The sequence below is a fragment of the Biomphalaria glabrata genome, chromosome 15 (assembly GCF_947242115.1).
Source record: "Biomphalaria glabrata chromosome 15, xgBioGlab47.1, whole genome shotgun sequence".
NCBI classification, from domain to species: domain Eukaryota; kingdom Metazoa; phylum Mollusca; class Gastropoda; family Planorbidae; genus Biomphalaria; species Biomphalaria glabrata.
The window spans coordinates 21,118,110-21,133,126 of record NC_074725.1 but is presented as its reverse complement, the minus strand read 5'-3'; the positions used below and the strand labels follow the sequence as shown (position 1 = coordinate 21,133,126).

Here is a 15,017-nt window from a genome sequence, read left to right as displayed (position 1 = left end):
CGATTGTCCTATATCAAAATGTAACACTCATGGACATAATATTATATCTAGACTAGAAATCGGAAACAAATTCTTATTCGCGATTGATCGATTCAAAGACCTATATATATAAATTTTTATGTACGTAACTCTTTTTCAAGCTGTAAGGGAAGTCGCCCCAAATCTAGGAAAATCAATCAATTCTGTCTTAGAAAAGTAATGATCTTTAGTTTTCAAAGTTTAGAAATAATGCAAACTCAATTCTTAGAATGTCTTTAATTTTTTTTAGAATGGGCAATTAATCAAAGAACTATATATTCACGCAAATATATGAAACAAAGCCACTTCCTGTTAGTTTCCATTGAGATAATGTTTCAAAAATCCTAGATCGAAATAATTCTTGTCTATTGATTTTAATCATCTTATGTACATTTAAGTAGATTGATTACCCTAGATCTTTCTAGATTATGTATCTAAAAATTACAAAATAATAATTATATGACTAGAGTAACTTTCGTTTTTAATTTTACTCTTACTTTTTAGATCTAGTTCTAAAAATTAAATTATATGTAACTTAGGTTAAGGTTGAAAAAAATAATTTAGTTCTTAAACTACTTTACAAAATAACGCCTTTTTTTTTAACTTAAAAAAAAAAAATTTCAAGTAATTTTTGGTTTTGTTAAAAGATCTTCATGTCCAGTGACAGTCCAGTCTAGATATAATATATTTAGGTCTATGGTAAAAGTTATAACCTTGCCATGCACACCGCTATCTAAGCTAGTGCAGAATGTCGCACTGTGAATGTTAGAGACTAGACTAGAAAGGATGTTTACACTAGGGAGAAGATAACGCAGTTCCGCTTGAGTCTAGAGTTTATTAACAGGCTTTACTCAAGAAAGACGTTGTTCTGTATATTTGTGATGTCCCCATGAAAATAAACATATGTATCGTTGAGTTGCCTTCCTTACGTTATTACACTACATACTTTCTAAATCCAAAGCTTGATAGCATCATTGCATAAGTAAGCTGAAATGTGGACATTGGTGCAATTTAGTGATGACCAGATGATATTTGTTTCATACAACGGTTTACATTGGGTTAAAAAAAAGGCAAGCAGTAGAGCAAGCAGTAAAAATGTAATTCTATGATGGTGTGTGTAAAATGGTGTGGATATTCTACTCTGCATAACTGCAAACAAGAATGTTTGAAATGTGTACATATGTGTACCAAATAACTCTTTGAGCGTTGGCCTTTTGAGATCAAGTGACCTTTTGTTATCTTGGACCAGAACGTGCTGTCTCTATCTCACTGTATCAGATAATAGAAATAGTTCTGGTCAACATTTTTAGTGATTTCCATGAGTGTGCCAGTTTAATTAATTATTTTCTTTTCCTAGAACTGTTTCATTAGACTTAGGATCAATTAGATCGTGTTGTCGTGTTCGTTCTTTCACCCATGTCTCGTATTCAGAAGGAGGGCAGGCTTTTTTTTTTTTTTTTTTTTAAAGCTTTTAAGTCGCATAATTAATGACGCACCTTTTCACACATTTCCGTGGTAGCTGAGTGGTAAAGCATTTTGATTCCGAAGCGATATGTCTGGGGTTTAAAATCTCAGCAAAGATTGGGATTTTGAACTTCCAACTCTAGTGAGTACCTGACAATAGTTGGTAAAAGTATAAATGGTTAGTCGTTGTGATGGCCACACGATACCCTCGTTAACCGTCCATGACCTGTACACCATCTGCCTTGTTCATGACAAAAATGTATTTTATATTTCATAGTGCAAGAGGAATTAACGTCTTTCTTCGGCAGTTGGACATGACTTCACCAACACGACGACCAAGCAGAATAAAGCTTAGTGGCCCGTAATTAAAAGATGCATTTAAGATCCCCACAAAGAATTAAAAGAACACCAGCTCAGCAGTTTAAAGCAATATCGCTCACTCAGAGCCTTATGAGAGCAAGTCGAATAATGGTGTAAAATGTGTGGACTAGCTGTCTTGTATGACATTTTTTACAAACCTCTTCCTATCCACTGTAGGCGACAGAGGAGTCACATTTATTGATTGCGTCGTATTAAATTAGGAATAAAATTAAATTAGAATATGGCTTAATTGAAAAATTTTAAACGTTGTTGTTTTTTTTTCAATTTGTTTAGCCTTCTTAAATCTTTTTGTAGGCTATACTTTTGTGTACAGTTGAGCTCCAATGTGGCAAAATATGTAGGTCGCTTCTAGGACTGCGTAGCCAGTGAAATGCTGCACTCCTCATTAATCTTCGGACTGGAACAAAATTTTGTTATTATTGACAAATTATTATTATTGACAAATCTATTTAATTTGTTTACAAAGCTTATATCAACTCCCTCTGATTGTCTTTTTGTCTGGTAAAAATTTTGAACACGTTATTTCTCCCACACCCAATCTTGGATCAAGCTGAAATTTTGCACTATTATTATTTTTACTTTTAGGCACGTTGGCTGAGTGGTAAAGCGCTTGACTTCGAACCGGGGTCCGGGGTTCGAATTCTGGTGAAGACTGGTTTTTAATTTGGGGATCTTCTGGGGCCTCTGAGTTCAGCCAGCTCTGGGAAAAGTAAAGGCGGTTGGTCGTTGTGTCGGCCACATGACATCCTCGTTAACCGTAGGCCACAGAATCATCTGACCTATAGACCACAATGTCTGAAAGGGGAACTTTACTTACTTTTTTTTAAAATTTCTTTTTCCTGGCAAAACAAGAATTAATAATAATAAAAAAAAACAATTATGATTAACTAATTAATTATTCTGTTTGGTATCTCGAACACAAGAAAGAAATTATACTTCACTGATTAGGTGATATAAATTCAATTTGTCTTTTAAGAATGCTTGAACCCTGAGTTCGAATTCTTTTTATATATTTAAAAAGCGATCAAGTAACATTCATCCAGATATCCCCCCTTCCCAACTGGTCCAAAACAAGTGATAGGATCAGAGCACATGAGAAAGCTAAAAGCATGAAACAAAGAACTGTTGGTAAAAATATTTGTTATCGCACGGATTTATTATTGTTAGTCTAGATCTATTGCTAACATGACTGATCCAAACTAATTGATACAGGTACACTTAATATAAGCTTTGTTGTTTTTAATATATATTTTGTTTAGAATGATTTTCTTATCATCTTCTCTTTATTATATATAAGCGAAGCAACCCAGACTACCTTGAGAACAGACGTGACAGCATAGAGACTAAAACATTGACCTGATTCCCCTGACAAGGTCTCTGTCTTCAGTCACACCATATCCTACGATCAGATAAACAAAACAATGTGGAAGTTTCACTTTGAACTAAGCAGCTGTCTTCTTTCTCATCCAATTTGTAGGTAGACATTTCTTTATTTTTAGTAATTAAACTTTTATTCTGTTTAATTTTCCCCCATATTAAAATGATTAATTAATGTATAACCTTTCCAAAGTTCTTACACAATAAGTAGAACCACACCCACCCCCTCCATTTTGAATGATTACATCCATTCATCCTTTCAAATTTTCAATATCTAAGGCTATTTTTTCTCTTTTCTTTAAATGATGACTACATATTTCTTCCTTTTTCTTTTCTTTCTTTTTATACTTTTGTTTTTATTTGTTGTCTTTTACATTTTATTTTAATCTTCCTTTAATTTTCTTTCGTTGTTTTTTTTTCCTTTGCGTTTTTTCTCCTTTCTGTAGCTTCTTTCTTTCTTTATGTTTCAACTCTTCATCTTGTCTATTTTTATTTACAAAGCTTACATCAACTCACTCTGTGTGTCTGGAAAAATAGTTTTGCACACGTTATTTCTCCCACACCCAATCTTGGATCAAGCTAAAATTATGCATAGTTATTTCTTTTTTCCTGAAAACACAAGAATCAATTTTAAAAAAAAATAATCAATTAGTTAAATAACTATTGTTTTGTTTGGTATCTCAAACAAGGGAAAGAAATTATACTTGACTGAAGTACTGAAGCTGAATTAGTCCACTTTCTAGAATGCCGTTTCATCCGTTTGAGGCTTAGTGAACAAAAACATGAAATAGAAACAATATTCCATGTTCATAGACTCTTCGCTTGTAAAGTAGTAAACGCGTTGGCTTGACGAGCCTAAGATGACTTTAGCCCACAAGTTCGAATTCAGGTTGTTTCCCCCCCCCCCTTTTTTTTTTTAAATACATTTAAAAAGCGATCACCCAAATATCCGTTCTTTTAATCCCCTACAGCTTTCCAAATGTCCAGACAAGTGAGTAGAATCAAAGCTCATTGAGAAAGTTAAACGCATGATATTACGTTAAACAAAAACAATTAGTAAAAAAAAAATATTGTTTGTCTCGATCTATTACAAATGTAATTACATGACTGATCCGAACTTGTTGGTTCACTTAATCTAAGCTTTGTTTTATAAAAAAGTTTTTTTTTTTGTTTGCTTGTTCCTCTTGCACAAATACTATACTCACCAGAGTTTCTACATCATCTCATCTCTGCGGTATCTGGAAATTTAGTCACCGGATATTTAGGCACCGGATATTTAGGCTCCCGGAAATTTAGGCACCCGGATAATTAGGCACCCGGAAATTTAGGCACTGGATAATTAGGCACTTTTTGACAAGGCGGAAAATTAGGCACCGGATAATTAGGCACTCTTTAATTAGCGACCTTAATTTTGTATATGTCATCCTTAGGCTATGGGCTATCGGTGACGTTATAAAAAAATAGCAACTATAACGATTCTTACTGAATTTTCATGATATAAAAAAAAAGCTGACAAAACGAGGGGAAAAAATTACAATCGTGAGAATGTGTGGAAAAAATGACTCCGGATTAATAGTCATTATAAAATATAGACCTCACAGGATTCAGGGAAGGGGAGGTAGAGTTGATTCTCCTCTCATTGCTTCCTGACCTAAGCCCTTCCTCCTCTACGCAATCCCACTAAAGGAGAGGATTTGTGGCGGGTAGATGTTTAACTAGGTCGTGAAAATGACGCAATGAGACTCAAGGCTACACACTGGAGTACAGGGCAGGGTACAGCATTGAACATAACTGCTAAAATGGAAGTCTGGAGAAAATTATCTTCTTATGGTGGGAATGGAAATGAGCAGGGTGGATTTGCGCGCGTTACTTATAGGAATTAGATATGTTGATAAACTAAAGTAGTATACATATTTTATAATACCATTAATATCTATTATCAACTATTAACTCCTTCTTTTCTATTGTTAATGGGTAACCCCTTTAGGAAGATCTATTGTGGGAGTGTATAGAAGTGTTACGTCCTTCAAATGTGGTCATTCACTTTTATTGAATATATATGTACATTTATGTAATATAATATTTATATAAATTGCAATGGAAATCGCAAAACGGCTAGAAATTACGATAAAATATAATGTTTTGAAAGTTTTAAAAAAGTTTATGGAAAAGACAGATGAGTTAAAAATTTAAATATCATTTTTTTGGAATATTGGTCTCTTATTAATACTTATTCTGCTTATAGAAGATTGTTGACGTTCCAATTTAACTCCGCCTTCTCTATCATAAACCAAATATATTTACTACAATTTTCGAGAAGGTATGATTCCCCCATTCCTTTTGTGTTTAGTACCTTATACAATTATTTTTTTCTTCAGAACGAAAAAAAACAACAAGGACAAAAAAGGTTTCATACACACATTATTAAACACACACACACACACACATGATTAAAAAAAAAACAACAACAAAAAACTCGTTTCCCTAACTTTCAAAACTGCCCAATGAAATGTAACTATCTTCATTTCCCTTATATATATTATTATTTTTATTACTGTTCTTATTATTATGATGGTTTTAACAGAAATGTGTCTACCAAAGTTTTTGGAAGGCCTCTAAAATATAATCCCCAGAATTCCATTTTAACACCTTTGTATTTCCATACCCTTTAGTCCAGTGTGTAGCCTTAAGATTCACTACGTAACTTTTACGACTAAGTTTACATCTACCTGCGAGAAATCCTCTCATTTAAGTGAGAGTTTGTGCACCCCCCCCCCCCCCCGCCCATCCCATTTTAAGAGTACGACCCCTCCCTTTCCCACAAGCAGAGGGCGATTGCGATTATATTTATCACCAACACTCCCCGACATAATAAAAATATTTTATAATACTTTTTAATCCTAAGTATTTACATTAGTAACTAAATATTTACACAATTTGCATAATCATCAATTTAAAAAACTCACCAGTCAACCTTAGGGGGTTGGTGATGGACGGAAGCAATGAGAGGAGAATCATCTCTACCTCCCCTCCCCTGAATCCTGTGATGTCTATATTATATAATGACTCAGGAGTCATTTTTTCCACACATTCTCATGACTGTCATTTTTTCCCCATTTTGTCAGCTTTTCTTTAGCTAGAATCGTTATAGTTACTATTTATTATAACGTCACCGATAGTCCAAAGCCTAAGGATAAAATAGACGTTAACATTTTTTAATTATTTTCAAAACAAAGATCGCTTATTAAAGAGTGCCTAATTTTCCGGTGCCTAATTTTCCGTCTTGTCAAATAGTGCCTAATTATCCGTTGCCTAAATTTCCGGGTGCCTAATTATCCGGGTGCCTAAATTTCCGGGGGCCTAAATATCAGGTGTCTAAATATCCGTAAATACGCAGTGCCTAAATATCCGGTGCCTAAATTTCCTAAATTCCATCTCTGCCTGTGGTCCGTTCTGGGGCATGGGCCACCAACCAGCTTCCTCCAGGCGTCTCGCCTCTGGGCGAGTCTCTCCAACTGTCCCCACGTCTTGCCTATCTGCTTGGCATCTGCTTCCAAAATTCGGCGCCATGTATTCCTGGGCCGTCCCCTCTCTACATAAAACGAAAGAAATTTTCTCAACTGTTTTTTTTTTAAATATTCTCCTTAAATTTATTATCTCTGTTTGCACCTGTACCTCTTTGTTGTTAAACAATCTGTTTTCAATGTCTTTAACTGTTCGGTCCAACTGACTGTCCTCCAAGCTTCACATCACACAGATGCCTGAATTGATGTAGTACTACATGCTTTATCATCTGTGGCAATTAAGTCTATATTGCCGCGACGTTAACTGCTGTAGGTTACTCTTGATGATTTCGCTTACGTGATTTGACCTTGGTGTCTTAAAATAACTATAGAAATAAATAAAAAAAATACTTTAAAAAAACTGGGATGTTACAATTTATGAAATATTTTTTAGAATGGTAAGTTTAAAACAAATTCATGTAAATAATACAAAAGGTGAGGAAAACATTCCACTGATTACATTTTGCTTGACCGTAAAGAAGTTCTTTTGTTATCTGCGGTGCAGCATTGTTTAGGGAAACGCATAAAATTGTTCTTTTTAATTTATTTATTTATAATTAGATCTATGTCAAAGAGAATTAATTTGATTGGACAAAGCAAGTCTTCCGACAACTCAGTTTCCTGATAAGACTTTAAAACAATTGGTTCAAATTCGTGTATTAATTATGCAATCTTATGCCAATTTGGCGCAATTTGAAACAAAAAAGGTGGACTTTTTAAACTTTAGGCTAACCTAAAAGGTTAAAGGTTATACCGAGAGCGTATTTCTAATTATACATGTATATATAAAGTGTTCCAATTCGTTTGTAAGTTCATTTCAACAAGAACAAAGCAACAAAGTCTGGTAAGTTTGATGGAATGAAAAGAAAGTTGATATTACAATTCATGCTAAGGGAATACTTAGAATATATGTTCTGACTTAAACATATATTGTGAGGTATGAATGTGGCTTAATGCTTAAGTGCATAACCGGTCCTAGGTAAAGGGAGCCCAAGGTAAATTTGGTGGCCACTAAACGAAATAGGTATATATATATATAAGACTAAAAATAAAAATGAAAGAATTAAAAAAAAACAACTTCCTATATGTATATCTAAATCAACTAATAAGTTAAATGGATATAGTGCAATTTCCATTCCTTTCAATTAGCCTTCCGAAAGCTTCTTAAACATATTCATCCAGATGTCATAAGCCTTTAACAAAATTTAACTTTACCCGCATTGAGGGCAAAAAAATTCACAAATATATTGTTAATAACCAAGACACCGGAAGAAATCTCCTTCGAAAGATATCACTGACAGGCTCTTCATGCGTTCTTCCATCATAGTCGTCCCGATACAGCAGTGTTGTCAATGTTATAAGAAGGGCTATGGCGACATTCGGAACAGCAGCAGACGAACCAAGATCATAAATAAAACCAGTGGAGAATTTCTTTTTTCGTGAATAAACATTGAGTCCTAGTAGAGACTGATAGTCAGGTAGGATGACTGTCTGGTCGTGCGGTATACGCTCTGGACTGTCGTTTGGACTCACCAATGGTCTCGGGTTTAAACCCTGCCCGCTCCCATCCCCCGTCGTCCTAAAAATGTTTGGACCAGGAAGTAAATTATCTTCGACTCTGAGCCAACATCCGAAACATGTAAAACACTTTACAAACAGACATAGAGAGCTATTGTTCAGATGAGTTTGCAATTTTTTCTCACAAAATTTTATTTAAAGTATTGTGCGAGGCCTCCTGTGCCTAACGCCGGCCCTGCTTAGTGTCAAAAGCCACTTGACTATCTACATCGTTTTGTTTTAATCGTTTTGATCAGACTTACTTAATAAACACACGAAGGTGAACTTCTCATTACAGACACTTTATGCTCCTAGGATATTGCGACCCTTTTCCTTCGACTAGGCTGAGTAGTGCCTTTTAGACGCAAGGGTAATGCATTTCTGCAGCTCACCAAGCAGGAATACGCTTGGCACCGGGATCTTGACACTGTTGGTGTGTGTGTGTGGGGGGGGTGGACTTCGGAGTACCCATACCTGGTTGTTTGGGGTGGGGTGAGTCGTAAGGGGCGAACGTGATTTTTTTTATCTAAAAGAACGCCAGATGCAAAAGTTTGATAAGTTCTGACTCTACTATACACTTGTTTACCCTGGTCTAGTCCATTTTTTAAATCCAGTTTTCAAGTTACTGAAAATAGTATACATTACCACGATCTCTTTCATTACTATTTCGAAAACTCTTACGTATAATAAAGAAAGCTACACTTGAATCAAGATAATGAAAGATTCACTGTACAGTTTTGTGTCTGTACCAGTTAAATAACATCTATAACCCTACCATGTTTAAACTTTCCTGGGAACCACGAGACACAATTATTCTGCTTCCAGGGCGCAACATTAGTGAACCACTGTAGTATTTGATAAAATATTGGATTAAAAAAGGTTACTAGGTCATTGTGTCAGCTGGGATATATAACCTTGAAATCTTTTTTTAAGATAAGATAATTAAGTGCAATGCCGGAAAACTTTCTGATAACGTAAACTGAATATTAAAAAAAAAGTAAAATAATTATATAAATAAATAATATCTAGCTCCAGTTGGTTAGATGTATACTACAGCTTCTCTTATTCTGTTAGTATAACAGCCACACATTATTAACAGCACCAGTAGTGCCCTATTTACTATTCCCTACATTGGTCAGTTTCTTATCATCTTTACCTGTCACGGTCTCTCGCAGAGTCGGTGTATTCTTCCGATACTCACCATTTCATGTTTTTATTTTGTCCACCTTGTAGCCTGTTACTGTGCATTGCAGGAAGGTGATTGCAAATATATATAGTTTTTTTTTTTGACATTGAAGAAAAGTGGCCATTTTCCTGAAAGCTGTTCATTCAAATACATTGAATATGCTAAGGCGAGAATTACAACTAAATCTAATTCGGTGTGGAAAGTCACTACCAAAAGATAATGACAGGATGGATGAAAGAAGAGAAATAAAAATCATTTCCCAATTCACTAAATAGGAAACCTTGGAGAGGCACCCACTCAGAACAAAAATCCACAAAACTCACACAAAAAAAAAAGTCTCAAAAGGACCAATTTCATACAGGAATCTCTAAACCTAAAAAAAGAAACACAAACTTGAAAAATTACTTTGGAATCCTCGATACACTATAATGAATCTCCACCCTGGGACGAAAACCCTCTTCCTACTATAAGGGACCATATTGAAAACATAAAAAGAAAATCTGATTACAGACCAACAGAGCTCAAGGAAATAGTGAACTGTTTTCTACAAACCAATTATCCTAGCAATAAGTGGATCAGAGTTTACACGAATGGCTCATCCCATAAAGCCACCACAAATGGAGGAGCTGGAATACTTATCGAATGGCCAGATGGAGGAAAACTAGAAAAATCCATTGCAACTGGAGAGCTCTCTGACAGTCACAGAACAGAAAGGGAAGCACTAGCACTAGCTGCTACCATGCTAGCAAATCATCCAAGTTCCCCACACAGTCAGATTGTCTTTCTAACCGATGCGAAAACAACCCTCCAAAGCTTGCAAAACTCTGACTTCTCTTATATTAAAAACCTCAGAACATCACTTACAAAGCTCAACAACAACAGCAAAAAAACAACTGTTTTTCAATGGATACCAGCTCATATACAACTAGAAGGAAATGAGAAGGCTGACACACTCGCCAAGAGTGGAAGAACTAACTCACAAATAAACTCTGCTCTCTATCCAGAATAATTGAAGAAATTAATTGTAAATAAAATAAATGAGAAATGGACGAGCTCTCATCCAAATCACAAGAAAGATGACGCTTACTATAAGCTATCCCGACAAGACCAACGTCTAATCTTTTGACTCAGGACCGGACACAACAGAATGCGACAACACATGTACCGGAAGCTCAAAATTGGAACCAGTGAAATATGCCCATGCGAAGTATCACCAGAGAATGCCGACCACGTCCTCCAAAACTGTCCTCTTTACCAAGAGGCCCGTATAAGACACTGGCCCAAAAACACCCCAATAGAAAGAAAACTATATGGAGAGCTCCCTGATTTGGAAACCACTGCGCAGTTCATCTCGTGTATTGCACTAATCATCCTAACACCCAACATAACAATGAGAAGGAAGAAAATATGACTGAAGATTACCAAGAGAGATTTGACCAAGAGACATATGATCCATAAATTCATCTTTTAGAAAGTTAAAGGATAATTCAATATAAATAAGAACTTCAGTTTACCCGGAGTATTAAATGCGAAAGTATTATAAAACTAATGGAGATATTGAAACAAGCTTTTAGGTGTATCCGGGCTACAGAATAACAAAAATTGATAAGTGAAGCATTTTAACATACTATAAAATAAAATTAATAAATTCTTTCACTATTAGCGCAAAGTAATTATATCATTTACTTGGCAATATTGATTTTTTATGGAGTGCGGTGGCTGAGTAGTTTAGCGTTTGGCTCCAGCACCTGGGGTCCTCGGTTCGAATCTCGGTGAAGACTGGGATTTTAAGTTTTGGGATTTTTATGGCGTCCCTGAGTCCGCACAGCTCTAATGGGTACCTGACTTAAGTTGGGGAGAGTAAAGATGGTTGGTCGTTGTGCTGGCCACATGACACCCTGCTCGTTAACTTCTGGCCATAGAAACGGATGACCTCAATATCATCTGCCCCATAGATCGCAAGGTCTGGAAGGATAGAAAAAGAATCAAGAAAGCATTAATGTTTTCAATGTGGCGTCATTGACATTGTTCTTTTTGATTATTTATTTGTCCCTATCTACCGCTTTACATTTTCTTACGATTTTCTTTAGGTACCATTATATTGCCTCCACATTTCTCTCATCGCTATTTCTTCTTTTTCTCTCTTACTGTAGTTTTATTGCTTAAAGAACGTTAAAGGGATGTAAAATTATTTTAAAAATAGATTACTGCGATTTACTTTAAATGTGTAAATTTCCAATACTATAATAAATGTAATGTCTAAAAAGAACTGAAATATTGAACAAATATTTTACTGAACCTTTTCAGATAAAATGATTTAAAATAGGCATTTGTTTTTTGAACTCTTCCTAATGTCTATTAATTGTTCAATTCTAAAAGCAATGTAGAATTTTATCTTGTTTTACTCTCTCTCATTTCAGCAACGACACATCTACTAAAACACACCAAAATGAAACTTTTCATTCCATTGGCTTTCCTTTGCGTCCTCGTCATTTCCTGTCAGGCCCAGGATCCACTTAAGGAGAAGATCTTGTGCATCATTGAGACACGTCTGTCCTCAAATCTCTGTAAGAGCACCTCCAAGGCACAGGCCATGGCCGGAAGCGACCCCGCCACAGCATGTTCCACTTTGGAAACCTTCAGAATTATGTTGCCATTAGTGGGATGCACAACTGCAGACTACGATCTTCTGCATTCTATCGTCTGCGAACACAAGGACATCCCCTGTTCACACGCAGCATAGAATTACAGCTGGCAACAAAAGAACATACCTATTTTTTAAAATGCCTTTTAAATATTTTTTGACCTAATAAACCTTGTTTTATTTAATACCTTTTTTATATTATTTTTTTTTGTTTTAAAATTGATTTCAAAACAAGAAACATAAAAAACAACAATGTTTGTTTGAAAATCAATTCCTTCTTTTTGAAGCTGATGCTTGTTTATAATTTATAAATCTTTATATTCTTTTGTAATTTTGTTTATTACTAGGCAATTATTATTTCCAGTGAACTTGTACAATCAAGTTCTTCAATTAACAGTCCACCTATTGGGCAACACTAGGACGGAGCGCAAAATGTTCATGTGCCTCTTTTTATTTATTGAACTTTTTATTGAACGCAAACAAACAGCTGAGTCGAGTGCGGGGATTCCCGCTGAAGCCGTGTTCCAAATAAAAAAACGTAAACCCAATTCTATTTTAAGATGACTCGAGTTTCGTAAACTGATAACGGTCAAACCAGGGTTTTACTATGCGACCAATTAGGTAGTTATTTCCTTACCAGCCAGTGTTGCCCAACGTGCCAGTGTTGCACAACGTGCCAGTGTTGCCCAACGTGCCAGTGGTGCCCAACGTGCCAGTGGTGCCCGACGTGCCAGTGGCATATGGAACAGAGCCTTTGAGGCTTCATTTTAAACGTCAGGGGACGGATATTACCCAATGTTCTTAGTTTGTGCATCACTATACTAAACAATTGCCCACTTTCAAAGAACTACATAAATCTAAACATTTCTTTAACAGAATGTAACTTCTGTGCCTCCTGAAAGACTGAATTAAAAAATAAACAAGTAAAATATCATGAATCCTAAAAAAAAAGAGATCTATCTAATGAGAAGAACTCTACAATCAGTGCAATATGTCTAAATAGTGTAGAATTTATTTCCCTTTTTAGATATCAATCACAATAATTAATAAATTGTTAGTTTAAAAAAAATGATTCGTGATTTGTTAGGGACAATAAATAATTGTTTAAGAATTGAACTTGATCCGAGACAGTGGGAAGGGGGAGAGATAACTTGTATATAAATTGTACCAGACTCAGAGACTGATTTGATGAAACTTGTATATAAATTTTACCAGACTCAGAGAGTGATTTGATGAAACTTGTGTAAAAACGACTCTTTGCCACCTTGAATTGGCTCGAGATACTCAAGATATCACTCTTCGTATATCTGAGTCAAAGAGGAGCAGTTGAAATACACATATTCCCATTGTGTATTTAGACTATCTGAACGCTAAATGTATCCAATATTAGAATCATGCTCTGTCGTAGTAAATGTATCGGAGGATCCACAGACATTTGGGTAAGTAGTTTTCATGAATGATGGAGGAGAAGTCAAATATACGAAACGTCAAGATGTTTGTTTACAAAAATAACTGAACTTCAGTTTTTCTTTTGTTTACAAAAGTATCTGTTTTTGTTTTTAAAAAAGTTTTTTATATTAAATTTTTTAAAAATCCTGCCTTATTTTTAATGCATTTATGTTCTTATTATTTTTGTTGGCGCTAGGTTTGCAGTATTAAATGTAGATGAATTAAAAACACAAAAAACTTTCCATTCAAATACTTAATGACTTTCTAGATCTATTTGCCTCGCACGCAAAAACATTTTCAACAATCACTATTTACTTCCTTTTATAACAGTCGTGATACAAAGTAGACTGTTGGAAAATTTAATGTACATCAATATAAGTGTTAGGTATTATTATTCCTTTCGTAGAGTTTTTTTGTAATTTTATGAATGGTTTTAATGTTTGTATGCAGATTTCCCACTGACTCGCGTATCCTCTACCCCCACCCCCACTTTGTTTCTTGTTATTTGAATAAACGTCAGAGACTTTGAAAACAAAACACAATCCACAATAATGATTCAGTGCTTGAAGTCACACTGCAACCATGCAAACATAGACAAACAATATGAAAACAAAGCTTGATTTAGAACTGTTATATAATAATACTAAGGCTTGTCTTCGAGTCCGAAGATGAATGAGGAGTGCAGTATTTCCCATGGCTCCCACTCTAAACCAAGAGATTAGAGACAAGGTTACTGCAGCGATCGGACCCCATGATGACCTTCAAACTATAGTAAAAAAAAAACGCAAGCTTAATATTTTTGGCCATATTTCAAGATCTTCGGGGCTCTCAAAGACCTTCCTTCAGGGAACAGTACCAGGAAAAAAAGAAGAGGCAGACAGTGAAAGCGATGGGAGGACAACATAAAAGAATGGACGGGCCTGCCATTGAAAGACGTTCTAATTAAGGCAAAAGACACGGAGGAATAGAGAAAGACGGTCGACAAGTCTCGCATGGAGCCCCCAACGGTCCAACAGACTAAGGGATAGGTAAAGGTAAAAACGCAGCTCCAGCTGGGACCTACATATTAAAACTGTTATATAAGGTCATAGAATAAACTCACACTAGTTAGAACATAAGTACTCTTGAATGTACCCCGAATAAGGACATAAATAATGTCAGCTTATTATCTGGAAATCTCTCAGATGAATAGCCCAAATAAGATATACAGACTGATTAATTTTCTGAATGAAACAGTGTCCGAAATAGGTAGTTTGCCACAAGAGTACATGCTCTACAAGCATAGGTTAATTAATAACATCTGTCATTAATATATTGTAATATCTGTAATATCGTGATATTAAAATTAAAACTCTAAAGTTTGTTGGAAATTTTTTTT

General features: G+C 35.2%; 1 protein-coding gene across 2 annotated transcripts; it reads left to right on the top strand.

The window, feature by feature from the left end:
- The first annotated feature begins 3,204 nt into the window (after positions 1-3,204).
- LOC106062287 (uncharacterized) lies at positions 3,205-12,375 on the top strand. Of its 2 annotated transcripts, none has more exons than XM_013220554.2 (2): positions 3,205-3,336; positions 11,967-12,375. In XM_013220554.2, exons 1-2 carry the CDS (start codon positions 3,285-3,287, stop codon positions 12,287-12,289), a joined length of 375 nt encoding a protein of 124 aa, XP_013076008.2. In that variant the 5' UTR covers positions 3,205-3,284; the 3' UTR covers positions 12,290-12,375. The 2 variants fall into 2 exon arrangements, 1 of the variants encoding a protein (XP_013076008.2); XR_001216790.2 differs by lacking the exon at positions 3,205-3,336 and adding an exon at positions 7,507-7,647.
- Positions 12,376-15,017: the final 2,642 nt, after the last annotated feature.